Below are 16373 nucleotides of genomic sequence, written 5' to 3'. Positions count from 1 at the left end.
CTATGTACACATTCACAAGCTCGTTTCTCAGAGTCGGTCATCGTTTCTCTCCTGACTGCAAGACAACCCGAGACGAACGAATGCGAATATCAGTACGCAACCCTCAAGTCCTGCCCGGGACTTTTTGAAGTCTCGCGCAGCGCGACCATCGATTCAAGTGTTCTTTATGTCCTCTGACGCACTACTGCGTTTTCACAATTTCCCCAAGGATACACGATTCGACGTTTCCGAGGTTCTTACCGCGGGATCAACTTCCTCGTACACCCAGCCCTTGTCCCTGACATACCTTCACCTTCTGTACGTAGGTACATTGAACCGTGTACCTACCTGATATACTACATTGTTCCAATTAGTACCCGAGTATTTTTCCCCCCATCTTAATACGACGGTGCTCTCAACGAAATTCATCCCTCTCGAAGATTTTGCGTCTCTTCCGTGAAATCCGTCGTTAACAATTACGGGTACCTCAAGATGGAAACAATACGGATTACGGCTTTAACCACGGTCCTCGACCTCGTCCGGAGATAAACGCTTCTCCGGATAATCCATGTCTACGGAAAAGACCCCAAATACGATCAGTTATACGGAAAATACTTTGAAACGTACCTTGAATTCGCTCAGCTGACTTTTGCGAGCGTAAATAATAGGCTTTTGCATATGTTGGTGCATGTATTACACGAACAAACAATCGATGTGGCAACCCCACTGAATCCCATTGAATAATCCCTGTTCAAACACGAACTAAAAACCTGCATGTGTCCGTTATTCCGAATTGAAAACCTATAAACTTTCACATCTGAGCCGTTTAGTCGGGAAAAAGAATCCACCTACGGTGTATCAATTATAAATATCGCTCGATTAATCTGCCTTGTGTCACGCACATGCATTAGCCAACAAAATTTTATCTCATATTTTGTAAACAAATTTAGCGCGGATGATACCGGTTCATATTTCACAATGATCGAGTACCTCGCGAGCTGCAAAGATTCGAAAAGAAAACCATTCGTCCTGTTTGGAGTATTCGAACGAGTCATCAAAGTGCGGACTTTTTTCTCCAGTCACTCGAATCATTTTCTCAAAGTTGTGCACTTTTAACAGCGTACATAAGATGCGAAAATAAACGATCGCGCGTCTTTCGTTAACCGCACTCAGTTCTGCAGCGGAATGAACGCGTGGGTGAAATATCAGAGCTTACGGAGGGTGAGGGAGGCGGAGGATGGCGAGGAGAGGGTGGTGGCGGAGGGGGGGGGGACAATTCAAAATGGATACCGGTGAATATTACACCGGTCTTGTAAGCCCGGTCGAATTAATGCAGAACCCGTGCTGCCGAGGTTATTTTGTGCTTGGTTTTATATTATACACCACGGTACCTTTTCCGTCGGCCATTTCAGTATTTATTGAGGTAGTATGAAATTTGCATAGAAGCGTCAGTTATATTTGGGAAGGGGGACCACACAAAATGTCTACTAATGGCCGTCTGCTCTGCTCGGCTATCTACGGATCTTGAATTCCACCCGCATTGGGTAACACGCTGGATAAGTCACCGAGGGGCTTGATTTACAGCGTTCTTAGGTGTCGAGGCGTCGAAAGGCGTCGGGTCGGGAACCGCCGAACTCCGTCCGATGGCAAATCCTCGATTCTCGGTTAGTAATTACGTATCTCATCGAAACTCCCTGATCAGCCATGCGGAGGCGTTCTTCTGTCGCCTCGGTGAGAGAATGAATAATTAACGGAGGGAATTGAGGGAGGGAAAAATCAATCCGACCCTCTCTGCCTTGTTGCGGAGTAAAAATTAATATTCCGCGTTCAGGAAATTTTTTCAAGATATTCCAAGTGTCTCGAGGACAGGGTATGTTATTCGATTGTGAATCATAACCGAGCAGAGCGTGTTGCCGATATATTGACAAGAATCAGATCGTCTCTTATAGCATATGTTGAACGGAATGAATTATAAGCAGAAATTTAATCGAAAATTGAAACAGATTATACGGAAAGAATTCAACAGCAAATTTTCTCTCTCGAACGATATTATTATACGTTAAGTGCAAGCGATAATTCCAAGTTGCGATAATAGAGACTGCAGGAAAGAGTTTCGCAATTATGTGTATTTATTATAACAAGATGAGGCGGAAAGAATTTCCTTACGGGAATTTCTGCCACGGGAATCGTCGAATCTAATCGTAATAGACATGATAATAAACGGTGCTATGTGCGGTGAATAGGGTTGTCGACGAGCTGTACGATCGGCGTGTTCACCGTGTTCGTTGCATATTTCAACGAAAGTAGGTACTTGGAAAATAATTGTGTATACGACGGGCGTGTGTTCGTGCTCACGTTGCGCATTACGCTCAACACACGCAGACATACGTGCTCCTCCAACCACCACCACCACCTTCGCCGCGTCCGTGTGTTCGTCTGTATGCAGCATTGCATCGAGCATAGATTGGATGCGTAATTAATGTGCCGATTGGCGACGCCGCGACTCGTGTACTTTGAATCGACGAGACTTACACAATGTACAACCGTCGATATGCGACTTGACGGTCTTACATGCAGGGTACCGAAGCCCTCTCGCCTCCATCTCGACGTTGATATCGAAACTATCAAACGACGAGAAGCTGCTCGCAACAATGTTTTCTATCACCGATTCTGACCTTTTTTATTCGTTGATGTTTGTTGGTATTTTTTTTTTCGTTTTTTTTTTTTTATTTCAATACCTCCGATAGCGCTGGTTATGTCGAAACGAATCAAAGTTCATTGGTGACATTTATAATCCGGCGGCGTGACTGGTGTTCGTACATTTCGTACGTTACAGAAATGATCCGCAGGTGAATTCGATGCAGGGTCAACAAATTATGAAAATACGCGGGTACCTGTGCCTACTTTGCTCGTTGTCCGAGACGTACAAATTTCAAGCAGCAACGACGGGTATAACTGCATCATGCGCGGCTGTATGCAATTTTAATCGGTGCTGCGGGGAAAATTGCCGTAATTTTATTTGCCTAATGGGTTGGTAACACGCACTTGCAACTACTGTATACTCGGGTAATAATATTGCTACTGAATAAAATTATGAATTTCAATCACGTAATATATATTATAAAGATTGTTATCTCCCCCCTTTCAACGCTCAGAAGACGATATCGTCGACACCTTGCCGAGCGTCCCGGCGCCAGCCGTCGCGCCGCGCATTTCTCATTATCTCTCCCTGTAATATCGTTGCGCGAATTCACGATTTTAGACTCATCGATCCGCCAAACTCATTCCCACATATTTAACATCGCGAATAAACGGCATGGACAATTTTCGTCACGCCTGTAAAATCATGTTCCGTAAGTTATCCGGTACGCAAACTGCGGGACGGGAAATTGCCAGGCAAATTCCGTGGGTTAATCGCGCGCACACGCAGCGCGTGCCAATTATTTGGAGTAAGAGTAGCAGGGAATTAATTCCTACGCGATCTATCTTCAACCTGGTCATCTGCATGCTGCACGCGTATACATGTCACGCATGCACACCGGGCTGTGTGCGTTGTACGTAATATACGATCAGGAGAATCGCGTTGAAAAGTGGATAATTACAGGTCGGCTAAAGGTCCAATTATTTGACTGACATGCGCGTAAAATTCTCGGACACGACGGGCGTATCTTTCTTTTTTTTTACAATACCCTTTTGCTCGTCCCACTAGTACACGTATTTGGGATACATGTACATACATACAGTTATTTCAGTTACGATTCTTCTTCTTCGCTGGAAAGTCTTACGTTGGCAGAAGCGAATGCGCGATATAAAATTGAAATCAAGTTCGAGTTATATCTGTCAGTAATTCGTGTAATGCGTAATAATCTTTTACCAATGTTAATTATTCATTGCATTGCATTTTGCAATCTTTGCCGGGCTGTAAAAACACGAGAGATACAGTCTTAATAAATTAGAAGTTATTGCTCGATGTGCAGTATACCTGCGTATGCCGGTATCAGATAATGCGTGATGTATATATATATGTGTGTGTGTGTGTGTGTGTGTGTGTGTGTGTGTGTGTATTTGTATGTATACGTATATGTATATGTGTAGGAACAGACGTTGGTTCGAACCAGAGAGGAAGCGCCTGCCTTGGTATCTTTCTGGTTCGTTACTGGGGAAAACAACGAGACACTCCATGCAATATGCAACAATACAATACTGCAACGTTGGATCTATATAGGCGGGGAGCCCGTTCCGCCGGTTCGCCCTTCTTCTCCTTCTCGTGTGTGCAAGGTTCCTACACCCTACACAGCTATACGCACACTTTGCGCAGCAGCATTTCAAACCGTACAATACCTTTCCGTCTACGTTTGCACTCCGGAGTTTCCAGTGGTTCCGCGGCATTGTTCGGCATATTCTAAAAACTGCACAAGACTCTTGCACGCGGACCCAGTGGGCGAGCCGCTGTGTGGGTGAGTTCAGACAACGTTGCACAATCGCTGCTGCAGCTACGCTGAGAATCGTTGAATTGCATTGCGCGGCGTAAGAAAGTTTGCGTATATCGTGCAGGCGTATGAAAACGTATTGGCGCGGGGATCGAGACGGGGGAAAAAGTCTAAGAAGAGACGAAGGAAAAGGGAAAGAGGGGGAGGAATGCACGCGCAGAATCGCAGCATTGTCCGCCATTTCTGGAAATATCTCGCGGTTCTATTGAAACATGGAGTCGAAGGGTGCGGGCGTCCCTCTTTCGAGACAGGCTAGTCTCACGTCGTCGCATAAATCTCTGAATGGTCCGCTTAACCGGCGATCTTCGATCCCTGAACTTGAATGCCGCTTGAAAATTAACTTGGTTTTATTTTTTTACGATAACAGTTTGGTTTACAATTGCCAGGCGGCTTTATCGTTTTATAACATATAACATATCGCGTTAATTACTCTTTGAAGCAGAAACAAAAAACCCTGAAACACGTTACAGGTCGTGTCCAGTCAACCGATGAAACGTATTTTCAGTTTGTGCTGGAGTTAAAATTTTTACAGCTTGTTCGCGGTGTCGAGATGTGCTCGATGTAGAGCCGGAATTTCTGCCTCAGAGCTGGTCATGAGGGCGAGGGATTTGGTCTACCACGTCGCCTGCTTCACTTGCGCATCCTGCGGCGTTCCCCTGAACAAAGGTGACCATTTCGGCCAGAGAGAAGGGCTGGTATACTGCAGGTGAGAAGTCGAGAGTTTTCGGTCAATCAGAATCGATTTTCGACTGGTTTCGAGGCCAATTCTCCTGATCAATCGATCGCCCGGTTCTCCGCCCAGGCCTCACTACGAGCTGATTTGCTGCGCGGCTGACTACAACAGCGCCGGAGGCAGCGTCGACGACATCGGATCACCCGGAGTCTCTCCTGGGCCGGCCTACTTCAGCGCGGCCGAACAAAGCCCTCTCCAAGGCGGTGGCGTCCAGAAGGGTCGTCCCCGGAAGCGCAAGCTCTCCGACGCTACCGGCTCCGATTTACCGGTCACGATGCGGCTGGCTGCCGGCGCTCTAGGTGAGTACCTACAACATGGAAATTACCCTGAAACCCGGCTTTTCGATTCGGCCTTTTTCATTACCGCTTATTGGTACAACGTACGCCGCGAACTTCCTCCCGCCTGGGCAAATAATAATCGCACTTGTGCAAACGTTCGTGCTCGCATACAGTGTAAAAAATGCAGAAGACTCGGGCTCTCGGGGATTCGGCGAGGGTGGAATATAAATACAAGTAATTGGTACCGTGCTGAGTCGGGGGTTGGAGCTGTTAAGTGTAATTGGCCGGGTGGTAAGCGGCTCGCGCGTTCGAAAGTTGAAACTAAACAGAGGAGCGCCCGACGCGGCCGAGCTACTGCAATTCGACAGATTGAGGGCGCGTATTATTTGCTCGGAAATGAGATCTGCACTCCAATCTTCCCTAGTTGGAGCAAACATTTGGCCGACTGCAAGCTTACGGTGAGAGAGAGAGAGAGAGAGTGGAGCTTTGAAACGAAGAATTATTAACACTGAGTAAAGTTTACCGCCGCGTGTGCTTGCAAACGTGGAATAAAACTTTTATCCGTGATTCGTGCATGACGTGACGATGAGAGAAGGAGAAATGAAATTTGGCAGTCTGACGTGGATAAAATTATAAAGCGCGTTCCCTAGGTGGGATTGGAGAAAAAGATATGCGAGTATTTAAACGCACATTGTGTACACCGAGTGAGAATATTTACTGAGAAACGAGGCGAGAAGACGGGGGTTAAAAAATAAATGACATCCTGTCAGGAACAGTGAGACATCTTCGCGGGATTTGTCGATGTCTCGGATAGCGTCTTGGTCCTTTTAGCTTCTGCAGGCAAGGAACGCTGCGTCTCTTCTTTGGGCAGCTAGACCATGGCTAAACTGGATCGACGTTATCTCTTTACAGAGTTGAGGTGACGAGTGTTAGACTGACGTTGTTCGAATATCCAAAATCGTTTCGATTAATCAACCAGCTCGCACGAGGAGATTTCGATCGTTGGGATAGGTGTCGTCGTCGTCAACGCCAAGAGCCGAACTATTAGACCTCACCCGCGCTTATACGTACGATTCTTTGCAGGACTCGCTTGTTCATGAATAAAATGCGATGGATATTGAAGGAATTTACACAAATATAATAAATCTTTAAAGTTTTCAAATGTGATGAATTATAATTGGAAAATAATCAAATTGATGAGAATCAAAGAATCGTAAAACTTTGTTAGTTCAAAACGTGCGTCACACAGCTATGCCGAAGCTATTTTTTGTCATCTAAGAGAACGTAGCACCGTGTGACAAAACTGTCCGTGGATTCTTTGTGATCTTCGGTTTCCCTCTTTCTTTTGGACTTTTTTTCGTCCTTCTCATTACGGCTTCCGTCGCTGCAACGTGCAGACTGTGCAATTGCCACCGTCAAGCGGCACGTTAGTCTTCCCTATCTGCACGTAGCAAGTTCCGTATACGATCGGGCAGCTCCTCGTGGGTATAACAGAGCTGATTTAAGCAGACGAGCTCCTCGGAGATCTTTCGTTCACCTTATCCAACGAGGAACAAACTTGCCAGTAAACTTCAATTAGGCCTCGTTTAGCACCTCAGATCTCGAGGACCGGTTGTTACAGCGAATGCGGACAGCTTTTCAGACAATCGTGTATCATCGCTGTACAATCTGCCGATCGCCGCATCTGCCGTTCTTCTAGGCCGCGTAGTAATCAACCCGCGAAAAAAAAAAAAAAATCGCAATACATTCACCTGCCGACAAAAAGGAACGCTGAATAAAAATGGGCAAAATAGGGAGGAAAAAAGCGCGATTTCGTCGTGTCTGAAATTTGTCCGATTAATTTAAGTTATAAGGACGCTGCCGCCCTGAGGACTACGTCTCGCGGTTGCCTTCCATCCCCCGGGAGGATATCCCGATCTTAGGTACCGGGCAGCTCGCTGGCATGACAGTGACAGATGGGTATCGGCGCGTAGATGCATTGATTGGCCGCTCCTCCGGGAAAAGAATGCTGCACCGACCAATGCGTGCCCGCAGCCCTCACCAGGCGCAGAATGGCCGCGCACCGCCGACTGAATTCACCTTTTACCCGCACGCCGTGTAGATGCGCATCTTTCTCTCTTATCTCCGTCCTTCTCTCCGCCTGAGCTGCGTGCGCGTGTATATTTATCGGTGCTCTTCGTCCCCGAGGCGTTGAATTACTCCGTCGTAAATTACGTCATTCGGAAATTACCGGAGTTACGTTTCGCGAAGATGTTCATCAAGCCGTTGCCCTGAAACTGTACGGAACTGAAACGCCCGGCGTTCCGGAAACTTCCCATCGGGATCAGGGAATCGACACTATTACCAAAAAATTATAACAGCAAGCTTGCATTGAGAGATTCGAAGAGAAGGAAAAAGTTTGAAAAAATTGCGACGGATACTTTTTTCGAAACGGGAACACGCCGCCTCGACCAACGGAATTTTGCTCTTCTTATTTCGCTTCAGGAACTGCACAATAAAAAGTAAACAGCGCGGTCCAAACGATTCTTTGGCGAAATGTCTCGCGAAGTTTCTTGACCACCGGGGACCACACCGCGGTCCACGTCTCCAAAAGTTGCTCACCGTACGTGGTGCGAGTGCTGCAGGTAGCGGCAGACCTAACATAAGACCTCGACCAGAAATACACTCTGTCGCGAAAGTATTCCTTCGGACGGGTTCTCTTCAAGAGACCTGAAACGGTCCGAAAAATACGTCGATCTCGGCTCGCTGTTCCGACTGCGGTTCGAACTTGTTCTTTATTCTTGAAAAAATTAGGGAAAACGGCACGCCAACTCGTGTCTGCCCTTGTTCTCATACGCGTTCTGACACTCGACGGTCGTTGGGAATTTTCTGTAGTAATATCGAAGTGACAGTGCCAAGATTTTTTTCTAGGAGTTTCAAAGTCTTAGAATCACAAATCGATTAGTTCAGTACACAGATCAATGAAGTATTGTGGACTTGGAAAGCTTAAGGACTCGGAAAGAGCCGAGTTTAAGAGAACAAGAAATCCTACAGCTTGTTTGGGATGGGTAACACCCTACAAATCCTATAACCTTGACGCAAAGAGGTTTGTAAATACACACTGCGACAATATCAGAGTATCAAAATACCTCCCAAGAGATACCGAAACCCTTCGAAGGTTCAGGCCTTTCAAGGCAGGTTAGTGCGTATCCCTTGTAACGACGAACGAAGCACGAAGCCATGGCGAGTCGACTCTCTTCGAAAGTGAAAAATTCTCTATTCAAAGTCGATCCTACAACGGCGACTTGCGTTTGGGCGAGATCCGTGTAGATTCGAACTCCGGACACTGTTTAGAATATATCGTCGTGTTTGGTAGCCCGTTGGATGCTGCATCAGCAGCATCAGCAACATCAGCAGCAGCAGCTGCAGCGCGAAGCATGAGAGTCGTGGTCCCCGAGACCTGCACGTCGAGTCTCCGTAGGAGACGCTCGCTCGCTCGCTTTTAGTCTTATTCGAAACTTGTTTTCTCAATTGAATTCAATGGTTATCCACTGTCGTGTTATTTATTAGATTGACTCTTCGAGTGGCTCGCGGTACCTATACAGTCGCCCTCTGCGGCCAAGCCGTCTCTTCGTCGCTGGGTGGTCACCCAGCGCTGCATGACCACTGCGCATGTAAAACCTCCACACGCAACCTGCGCTGTGCTACCTCTGCTTCCATCCGGGTGCAGAAACCGGACCGCTATAATCCCGGCGCAGAACCCGCGTGCACTGATTTAAACGAGATAGTCATTGTTTTATGAACGGATTTCAGACGTTAACACTGATTACCAAACAGGATATATCTTTCTCAGTTTTCATTTTTTACGACATTTCATTTTTATTCATTCTCTCTCTCTTTTACACACTCTGGCGAAGCCAGTTACGGCAGATGCAGCTTCGAAATGATCGTTATACCACGCCGTGATTCATAAATTACAAAAATCATCCTGATAAGAGAACCGGTGAGTGATAAATCGAAGGTTTGTTATAAATAGAGGAGTCGACATTTCTAATGGGTAATGGTCTCAAAGAGCTTGCGTGTCGCGGGATACGTTGCAAGAAATCTCAATCACTAAATTGGAATACACAGTTTAGCAATGGAAAAGAAAAAGTTGGCAAAGTACTTTGACATTTGATTACTATCAATGAAATCGTACAGGATTCAGTCAAGCTTGAAATCCTAACTAAATAAAGCTTCGATTATCGACATATTCAATTTATGAAAGAAGTGCAATCGAATTCTTTCGGATAAATGCGTTTTTCAAAAAATCGGTAGGATACTATTCTGTAGCTTCACTCACCTATGCAAAGTTCAAATGGTTCGAGCAATCTCACGAACGAAAAGATCACACGGTAAACGAACTTTTGTACATGAAATTTTCGCAGTCTACTAGACAAGACGAAGTAACAGTGTCAAACTGCGGTTGGTCCACTCCCAGAGCAAGACGCGAGTGCGTTTATATCCCTGTTCCGATTGTACAATCTTTACGTACAACCGACGCTGCGTAGTCGGACGGTAATTGGCCGTAACAAGCGTTTCTCTCGTGCGCTGCCCGGATTACGCACTTCGGTGTTTACCCCGTTTCCCGTCAGCCATCCGGCACACATGCTTAACCCGTCGGGATTGCACCGCTCAGCGCCTTGTCGGCACAACTGACGATTATTAATGACCCCTTAACCATTTCGACCCATCAACGATTCGCACTCTGGACCACCTTCACCCACTCCCAGCTGACATGCCCACGTCCTCGCTGCGAACGGCGATTCCGTGCGATATCACTTTTTGTTCCATTAAATTTATAATATGTAAGTTCTTATTTCAAGGATCGTTCTGTAATTCTGCTGCGAGGCTTATTCCTGTATGTATTATATAAACAACGATGAAAACGTCGAAAGTCGGTTTGCGTACAAATTTTTCTGCATTCTCTTCTCGAATTCTCTTCGTCCTTTTCTCTAAGGTCCTTGCATATCGATACAGCTATTTCGCCGGAACGATATCACGTAGGGTACGAGAAGCGATCGGTTTCGTTTGAAAATGATCGATCATCGAAGATGTCCTTTCGAAATTTTCGATAGACCGACCCAAGTCCTGCGATCCTGATCCTGCCGGCTGGTTGTTGTGACCGCCGAAACTACTGATTGCAAGCGTGTATCGTTGATTGATCACGTTGTCCCGTATAGGAAATGCCGAACTGTTTGGTCTCGAGGTCTGTCTTTCTTGCCCTTTCTTTTTATCTCTTTCTCCGGGGCTTCGTTTTTCAATAACGATACACGTGAGATCGAGCCTGGAGACTGGAACATCGATTGGATCCAACAATCGTCAGGCACCAGTGGTGTGCCAGCACGATCTTGTACCCACTTTACAACCGTTCCGTAAATGGTTGAACCCGTTAAAGGATGCACTTCGTCATTCCTAAGCAGCAGCTGTTACTTCCATGTTTCATGGAGAACAAGTCGGTGTTGTTCTTTTTTTAATCTTTTTTTTTAATTTCTTTTTATTTGGTTCTCCCTTACTTTCGCCATTCTTTACCCATTCTTTTTACTCGTTGGATTTATTTAACCAGCACGTGTCTTTGCTGCGCAATTCCCCTTTGCAAGCTGCACCGGTTCTTGTGCGGTGTCCCAAAAATACTTACGGTATGCTCGGTTCGCGTCCCATCATGCATTTGCGATTTTTCGTCACCTGTCACTGTTTCAATGGAGCCTTATGTCCGACTCTTAACGACCGTCATGCAATGCTCCCACGTAATCGTGACTATTGACTGCCGTGGAATCCGATCACGCCACCTCGCTCCGTATTTGTCCGTACAAATTGTTGCTACCTTGCGGGATATTTGAAACTGCCGGTCGGTATTGGACTAAGCAAGTCTCTTGCGTAATTGGACTCTCCGTGTGGTCCTCTATATCAGATCCTAGGCGCAGTTGAGTTGCGGGAATTTTCATTACTCTGGAAATTGATATTCCCGGAATATATATAATATATATATATATATTATATATATATGTTATATATACGCACGCTTTGCGCATGTGCCCCGTAACAGGGATATTAAAAGTAGAAAGGTGCGTATTTGTAGGTATAGTATCTCGGCTCGTTTTATTACGGTGTAAACGTTGCACGATTACAGAATTGCTTCACCCCAGCGAGCTCTCCTCGTCGATGGAGTCGCTGACCGCCTACGACGCCTCGGTTGGATCCCCGGGTTCCGTCCACCAGAGTCAGCGGACGAAACGCATGCGGACGAGCTTCAAACACCATCAGCTCAGAACGATGAAGAGCTACTTTGCCATCAACCAGAACCCGGACGCCAAGGACCTCAAACAGCTGGCTCAGAAGACGGGTCTGTCGAAGCGCGTCCTCCAGGTGAGTTCCTCGCGGAGGTTTCATCAGCAATTTGGCGCGAGCCTCGACCTTTGACGGAGTAAAAAAAGTCCGCTCTTTCTCCTCCCCCCTTCCATTTCCCACTCTCCCGTTATTATCTTCGCTCGCCAGGTTTGGTTCCAAAACGCCCGGGCAAAATGGCGACGAAACATGATGCGACAGGAGGGAAACGGCGGGGGCGGAGGCGGCGTAGGCTGCCCAGGAACACCCGCGTCTTCGAACCAGGGGCGCCCCCCCAGCGTCGGACCAAGCTCCGGCCTTCTGGGGGACAGCAACAGCCTGCCCCCAGCTTCCATGGAGGAACTCCACGCGCTGCACCATCTCCACTCCGGCGTTTCGTCCCAGGTATCGTTCTCCGATATCTACTGACGCCGGTTTCAAACGGAGGAGGACTGCAATTTCGGCTCCCTCCACAACCAGCTCGCCTAGTGGATAATCGGTTGTGCGAAAGGAGCTGGTGGCCGTGGATCTCGGACGTGCAGCGGAAACGGAGCTGCGATTCGGGAGGAAAAATTAATGGAAAAAGTGGAGGAAACCGACGGATCGCCGGATTGAACCGCGGGACTTTCAGATAATATAATCGGGATTCGCGATCGCTCTGCGTCCCGTTAAAGGAATCGGTTTCTATCGCATCGAGAGAACGTTTCGCTCGAGCCACGTGGAATCTCTTAACGTGATGCAGGGAGGCTGCGAGAGAAGGGGAGATTATCTCAGGAGATTTTACCGGATAAAACATTATACGTATGTTGCGCTCGCACTTGCGTAGGCAACCACTTACGACGCCGCACGCGCTTTCGATAAATAGATAGATAGATAGATAGGTACAGCTAAAACTACATTGTCGCCTATTTCTCGGGGAGAAGTTGCGGCTCAAGATCTCGCTGTCTATAACTAGTCATTTATTGTATAGAAACAGCTAAGCGGATCGGTCATTTTTCTCCTTCACCCTCTTTCTTTAACCCTGCTGATAATGTAGAAGCAGATTTATTATACGGTTACGTTTCACCTAATTGTACAATTAATTGCAGACATAAGTGATAATGAAATAGTTCTATAAAGTTCTGAATTAAATATATATATGTAATATAGTGAGGAGAAATTTTAGACGACGTATAGTTTCAACTTGTGGCAAACGGAGGGAAAAGAAGAGAAGTAAGAAAGAAAAAATGCAATTCATCGTACAACTAGCATATTGTATGATATTAATAATTAAACAGCCAATTATGAGTCGTCGAGTGGCCAAACGCAGACGGTGTTTCAGTTTGTACTGCAATTAAGTAACCAAGGCCAGAGTTACGGTTGGTGCACGATTATTACTGCGCATCGCGGGGAATATTATTCATTCAACTTTCTGATTTTCGTTTCAGAGTTCAACTTGTTTTCTGCTAAAAGACTATATCTTAATCGCAGATATTTCTGTTACACTGCTTGCATCGTACGGTATTCGACAAAAGAGTGAACTTGAAATCTGTGATTTCTCATTTCCTGAGTTATTATTTATTGAAATTGAAAATTCAGAGTCTAGTCTGTGCCAAAAAATTATGCGAGTCTCATACATCGTGAAGCAAAAACCCGGGCGACGGTAGCGAGTTTGCGAACAGCTAGTTCGTTATTTATATAGGACGGATGAACGATACGCGAATGTAGGTATATAATATGCAACATCGAGCAACGTGTAAAATTCTTACCAACGTAAATGAAAATTCTTTGTATAAAAAAAATCAAAACAATACAACGTAAAACCTATCAAATCAACAGTAAAGTTAACGTTATTGTTCGTCGATGCAACGTAACTTGGAAGTATATATATAGGTATAAATGTGAAATTCGGTGCAAGAAGCAGCGCGTAACGTCTATAACAATTAATTGTAGTGAAAACCCTGTTATAATACGTACGAGACATATCAGTGTGCGACATTTCAATGCATCTGCCACTGTGTAATAAATAGTAATATATACAATGATATATCATGTATAATAATGTAAATTGCATGAAAACCTGTAAATGTGCGCGTGCCACATCGGTTGTCTCTCGGGCATGGCTTAAAGATTTTTATCTCTTACGAGCTGTCCTTCCAAGGAAGAAAGTTTTTCACTTCATATTCATCGTGACAGGGAATGATTAAGAATCAATGACAACCAGCCACGGTGTTAAACGTTGGGCGTGAAAGGCGTCAATCAGCAGTTACAAGTGACAAGCGTTACAGCGAGACAACAGAACGAGATCAATTGACGCGATTCGCCAAGTTTTCGGACGGCGATGCAGGTAGCTCGGGATGAGTCGGCAACCAGAGTTCTGAGGGAGCGCTTATATTAAGAATTTTATGGTTGTAACTGCTAAACGACGCTCGCGATGGACAGACTAGCCGCCACTCGGGTTGAACCAACAAGAATCGTGTATATAATCCACGGCGTGTAAATATCGCGGGGAGGTAAGTAAGCAAAGCATTATATACCGGGCGCATACCGTATATTTTGTTCTCGCTCGTATAAGTTAATTTTCAATCTATATGCGGGTTCGACGCTGCCTGCAATCGCGTTTGTTGCGCGCAGCTACGGCGCTCAAGCTCTCCGGCTTGGCTATCCTTTCCGTTCTTTTCCTTTCCTTTCCTTTCCTTCGCTTCTAACTCCGTGCGACTCCTTAGCTCGCCGCGACGACGCGCCATCGAAATGAAGAAATTGAGATCCTCGTTAATATTTAATGAGCTCGAGACACAAGGCCCAACGGGCCCACCCTTCCTTCCCTCGACGCTTTGCATAAACGGCCTCGATCGCTTCGGACGCCTAGGAACCGGATGCGGATCTTCCCGTCACCCTCCGATTACAACTCATTCGCAGTTGACGACGAATCGATTTTATACCCAAACATTTTTCCCGCCCCTTTGTTATCGCGGCCACCGCTGTCGTCGATGGGGTAAAAATTTCCTACTCCGGATGCCTTCCTACTTTTACACAAGAAAATTCACTACGTGGATTGCAGATCGTTTTCTTCGCCCGCGGAAGAAGCGCGCACCTAATTTCGCGGTGAATAACGACGGTCGTCCGAAGCTGATTGAATTTCGCATCAATTAGTCAAGCGTGGTTAAGCTGCACGCGAAGGAACAACGCGCGCATAGCTTTTGCAGGTGAATGGCAAGGGAATAAAAGCGAATAAACCAGAACCTCCGCGGATGTTGTGATGGGGTTGAAATCGCGTGTTTTCAAGACCACGGAAGACACTGTTCGGTCGAATGAAACGGAGGTATTCCCATATCCCTTTTACATGCCGAGTACCGCACATCATAGGTATGAATGAAACGTCGAGCGAGATACGGAGATAAAAAATTGACAATTTCTCGAGCGTGATAAACGATTAAAATCGTTTCGTAAGTCGACCGGATACCGCGACGAGGACGACGAGGAGGAGGATGAGGAGATGGATCCGGGCCGATCACGCAGTACGCGACGCAGTGTTTTGCGCGTTGCAAAAATCCACGAGAAGGAGTGAGAGATAGGCGAGGAGGATTCCTATCCGATCGTTCCGACGGGTTCCTGCCGGGACATATCGGTATTCCCACCGTTTCTTCAAAGTCATTAACAACGTTAAAAAGTGGGCCAATTTTCGGTAATTTGTACGCAATGCCTTAGGACGAATCGGTAGTTTGGCAGGCTGACAGAGGGGTGGAATGAGACGCCGATAGGGAGTCGAAGGGCAGGGAGCGAGAGGAGAGACGGGGGCATCAGGAATGAGGAGGAAGCGCGTCGCGGTTTGGCCGATCGTCTTTTGTTCTGTCAAACGTCGGAACGCCGGCCGTCGCTGATGCCGCCGTCGCCGCGTTCACCCGTTCATCCGTTCACCCGTTCATCGGTCGCCGTTCACTCGCCGATCTCGAGTTTTTATTCGTCAGACCCTGTCGCCGCGACTCTGGGCGCTGGTCCGGCTCCCCGCCTTCTTACTTCGCCTGCAGTGATATAACGTATATTCCCGGCTTCAACGATGTCCCACAAGAAGGGCAGCGGCCAACTGCTGTCCGGCAGCCATCGCCGTTTATACTCGGTGGTTTATACCTACCTCAGCGCGTTCTTCTATACGCATACATCGCGTATACCGGACATAGCTGACGAAACTCCGCTCGATTCGATACCTCCTGTCAAAAATTACCGAGGATCTTTTTTACTTTCGTACGACAATTTTGGTGACTGCGTGATGCCAACGTTTGGCCATAAATTATTCCTTCAGGGTATAAAAACTTTTTCAAAATCATTCACTGTTATCTGTTGCTTTTAGAAGAATATTTTTCTACTCGAAATGGAGTTGAAATTATGAAGTTACCCTGGTAGCCCGAGACCAGCTTATGCACGAGCGAAATGAAACTTGCAACAGTGTGGAACATCGGAAAGGAAATTAGATCGAGACTTGCAGGTGACGCGTGTCTCTTGATAGACTCTGAGGTCGAAAGAACCGAACTTTTTTCACGTTTTATTTGGTCCAACTTGGCTCGGACCGCACTC

The 16373-nt window shown here is 46.5% G+C and overlaps 1 protein-coding gene across 5 annotated transcripts in view; it reads left to right on the top strand.

Annotated features, from left to right (window-relative positions):
* The window catches only part of LOC124298073 (LIM/homeobox protein Lhx9), a 68083-nt gene extending 54235 nt beyond the window's left edge, over positions 1-13848 (top strand). For 4 of the 5 annotated variants that reach the window (XM_046749648.1, XM_046749647.1, XM_046749646.1 and 1 more), the window contains 4 exons: positions 5002-5175; positions 5272-5501; positions 11629-11864; positions 11994-13848. In XM_046749648.1, coding sequence (XP_046605604.1) covers positions 5002-5175; positions 5272-5501; positions 11629-11864; positions 11994-12251 — 898 coding nt within the window. In that variant the 3' untranslated portion in view covers positions 12252-13848. Of the gene's footprint in view, positions 1-4382; positions 4437-5001; positions 5176-5271; positions 5502-11628; positions 11865-11993 lie in introns of those variants that run through there. The other variant, XM_046749649.1, reaches the window with a different exon arrangement.
* Positions 13849-16373: the final 2525 nt, after the last annotated feature.

The sequence above is a fragment of the Neodiprion virginianus genome, chromosome 2 (assembly GCF_021901495.1).
Source record: "Neodiprion virginianus isolate iyNeoVirg1 chromosome 2, iyNeoVirg1.1, whole genome shotgun sequence".
Classification (NCBI taxonomy): Eukaryota; Metazoa; Arthropoda; class Insecta; order Hymenoptera; family Diprionidae; genus Neodiprion; species Neodiprion virginianus.
The sequence above is the reverse complement of the archived record's forward strand: the minus strand, read 5'-3'. Positions and strand labels throughout refer to the sequence as shown.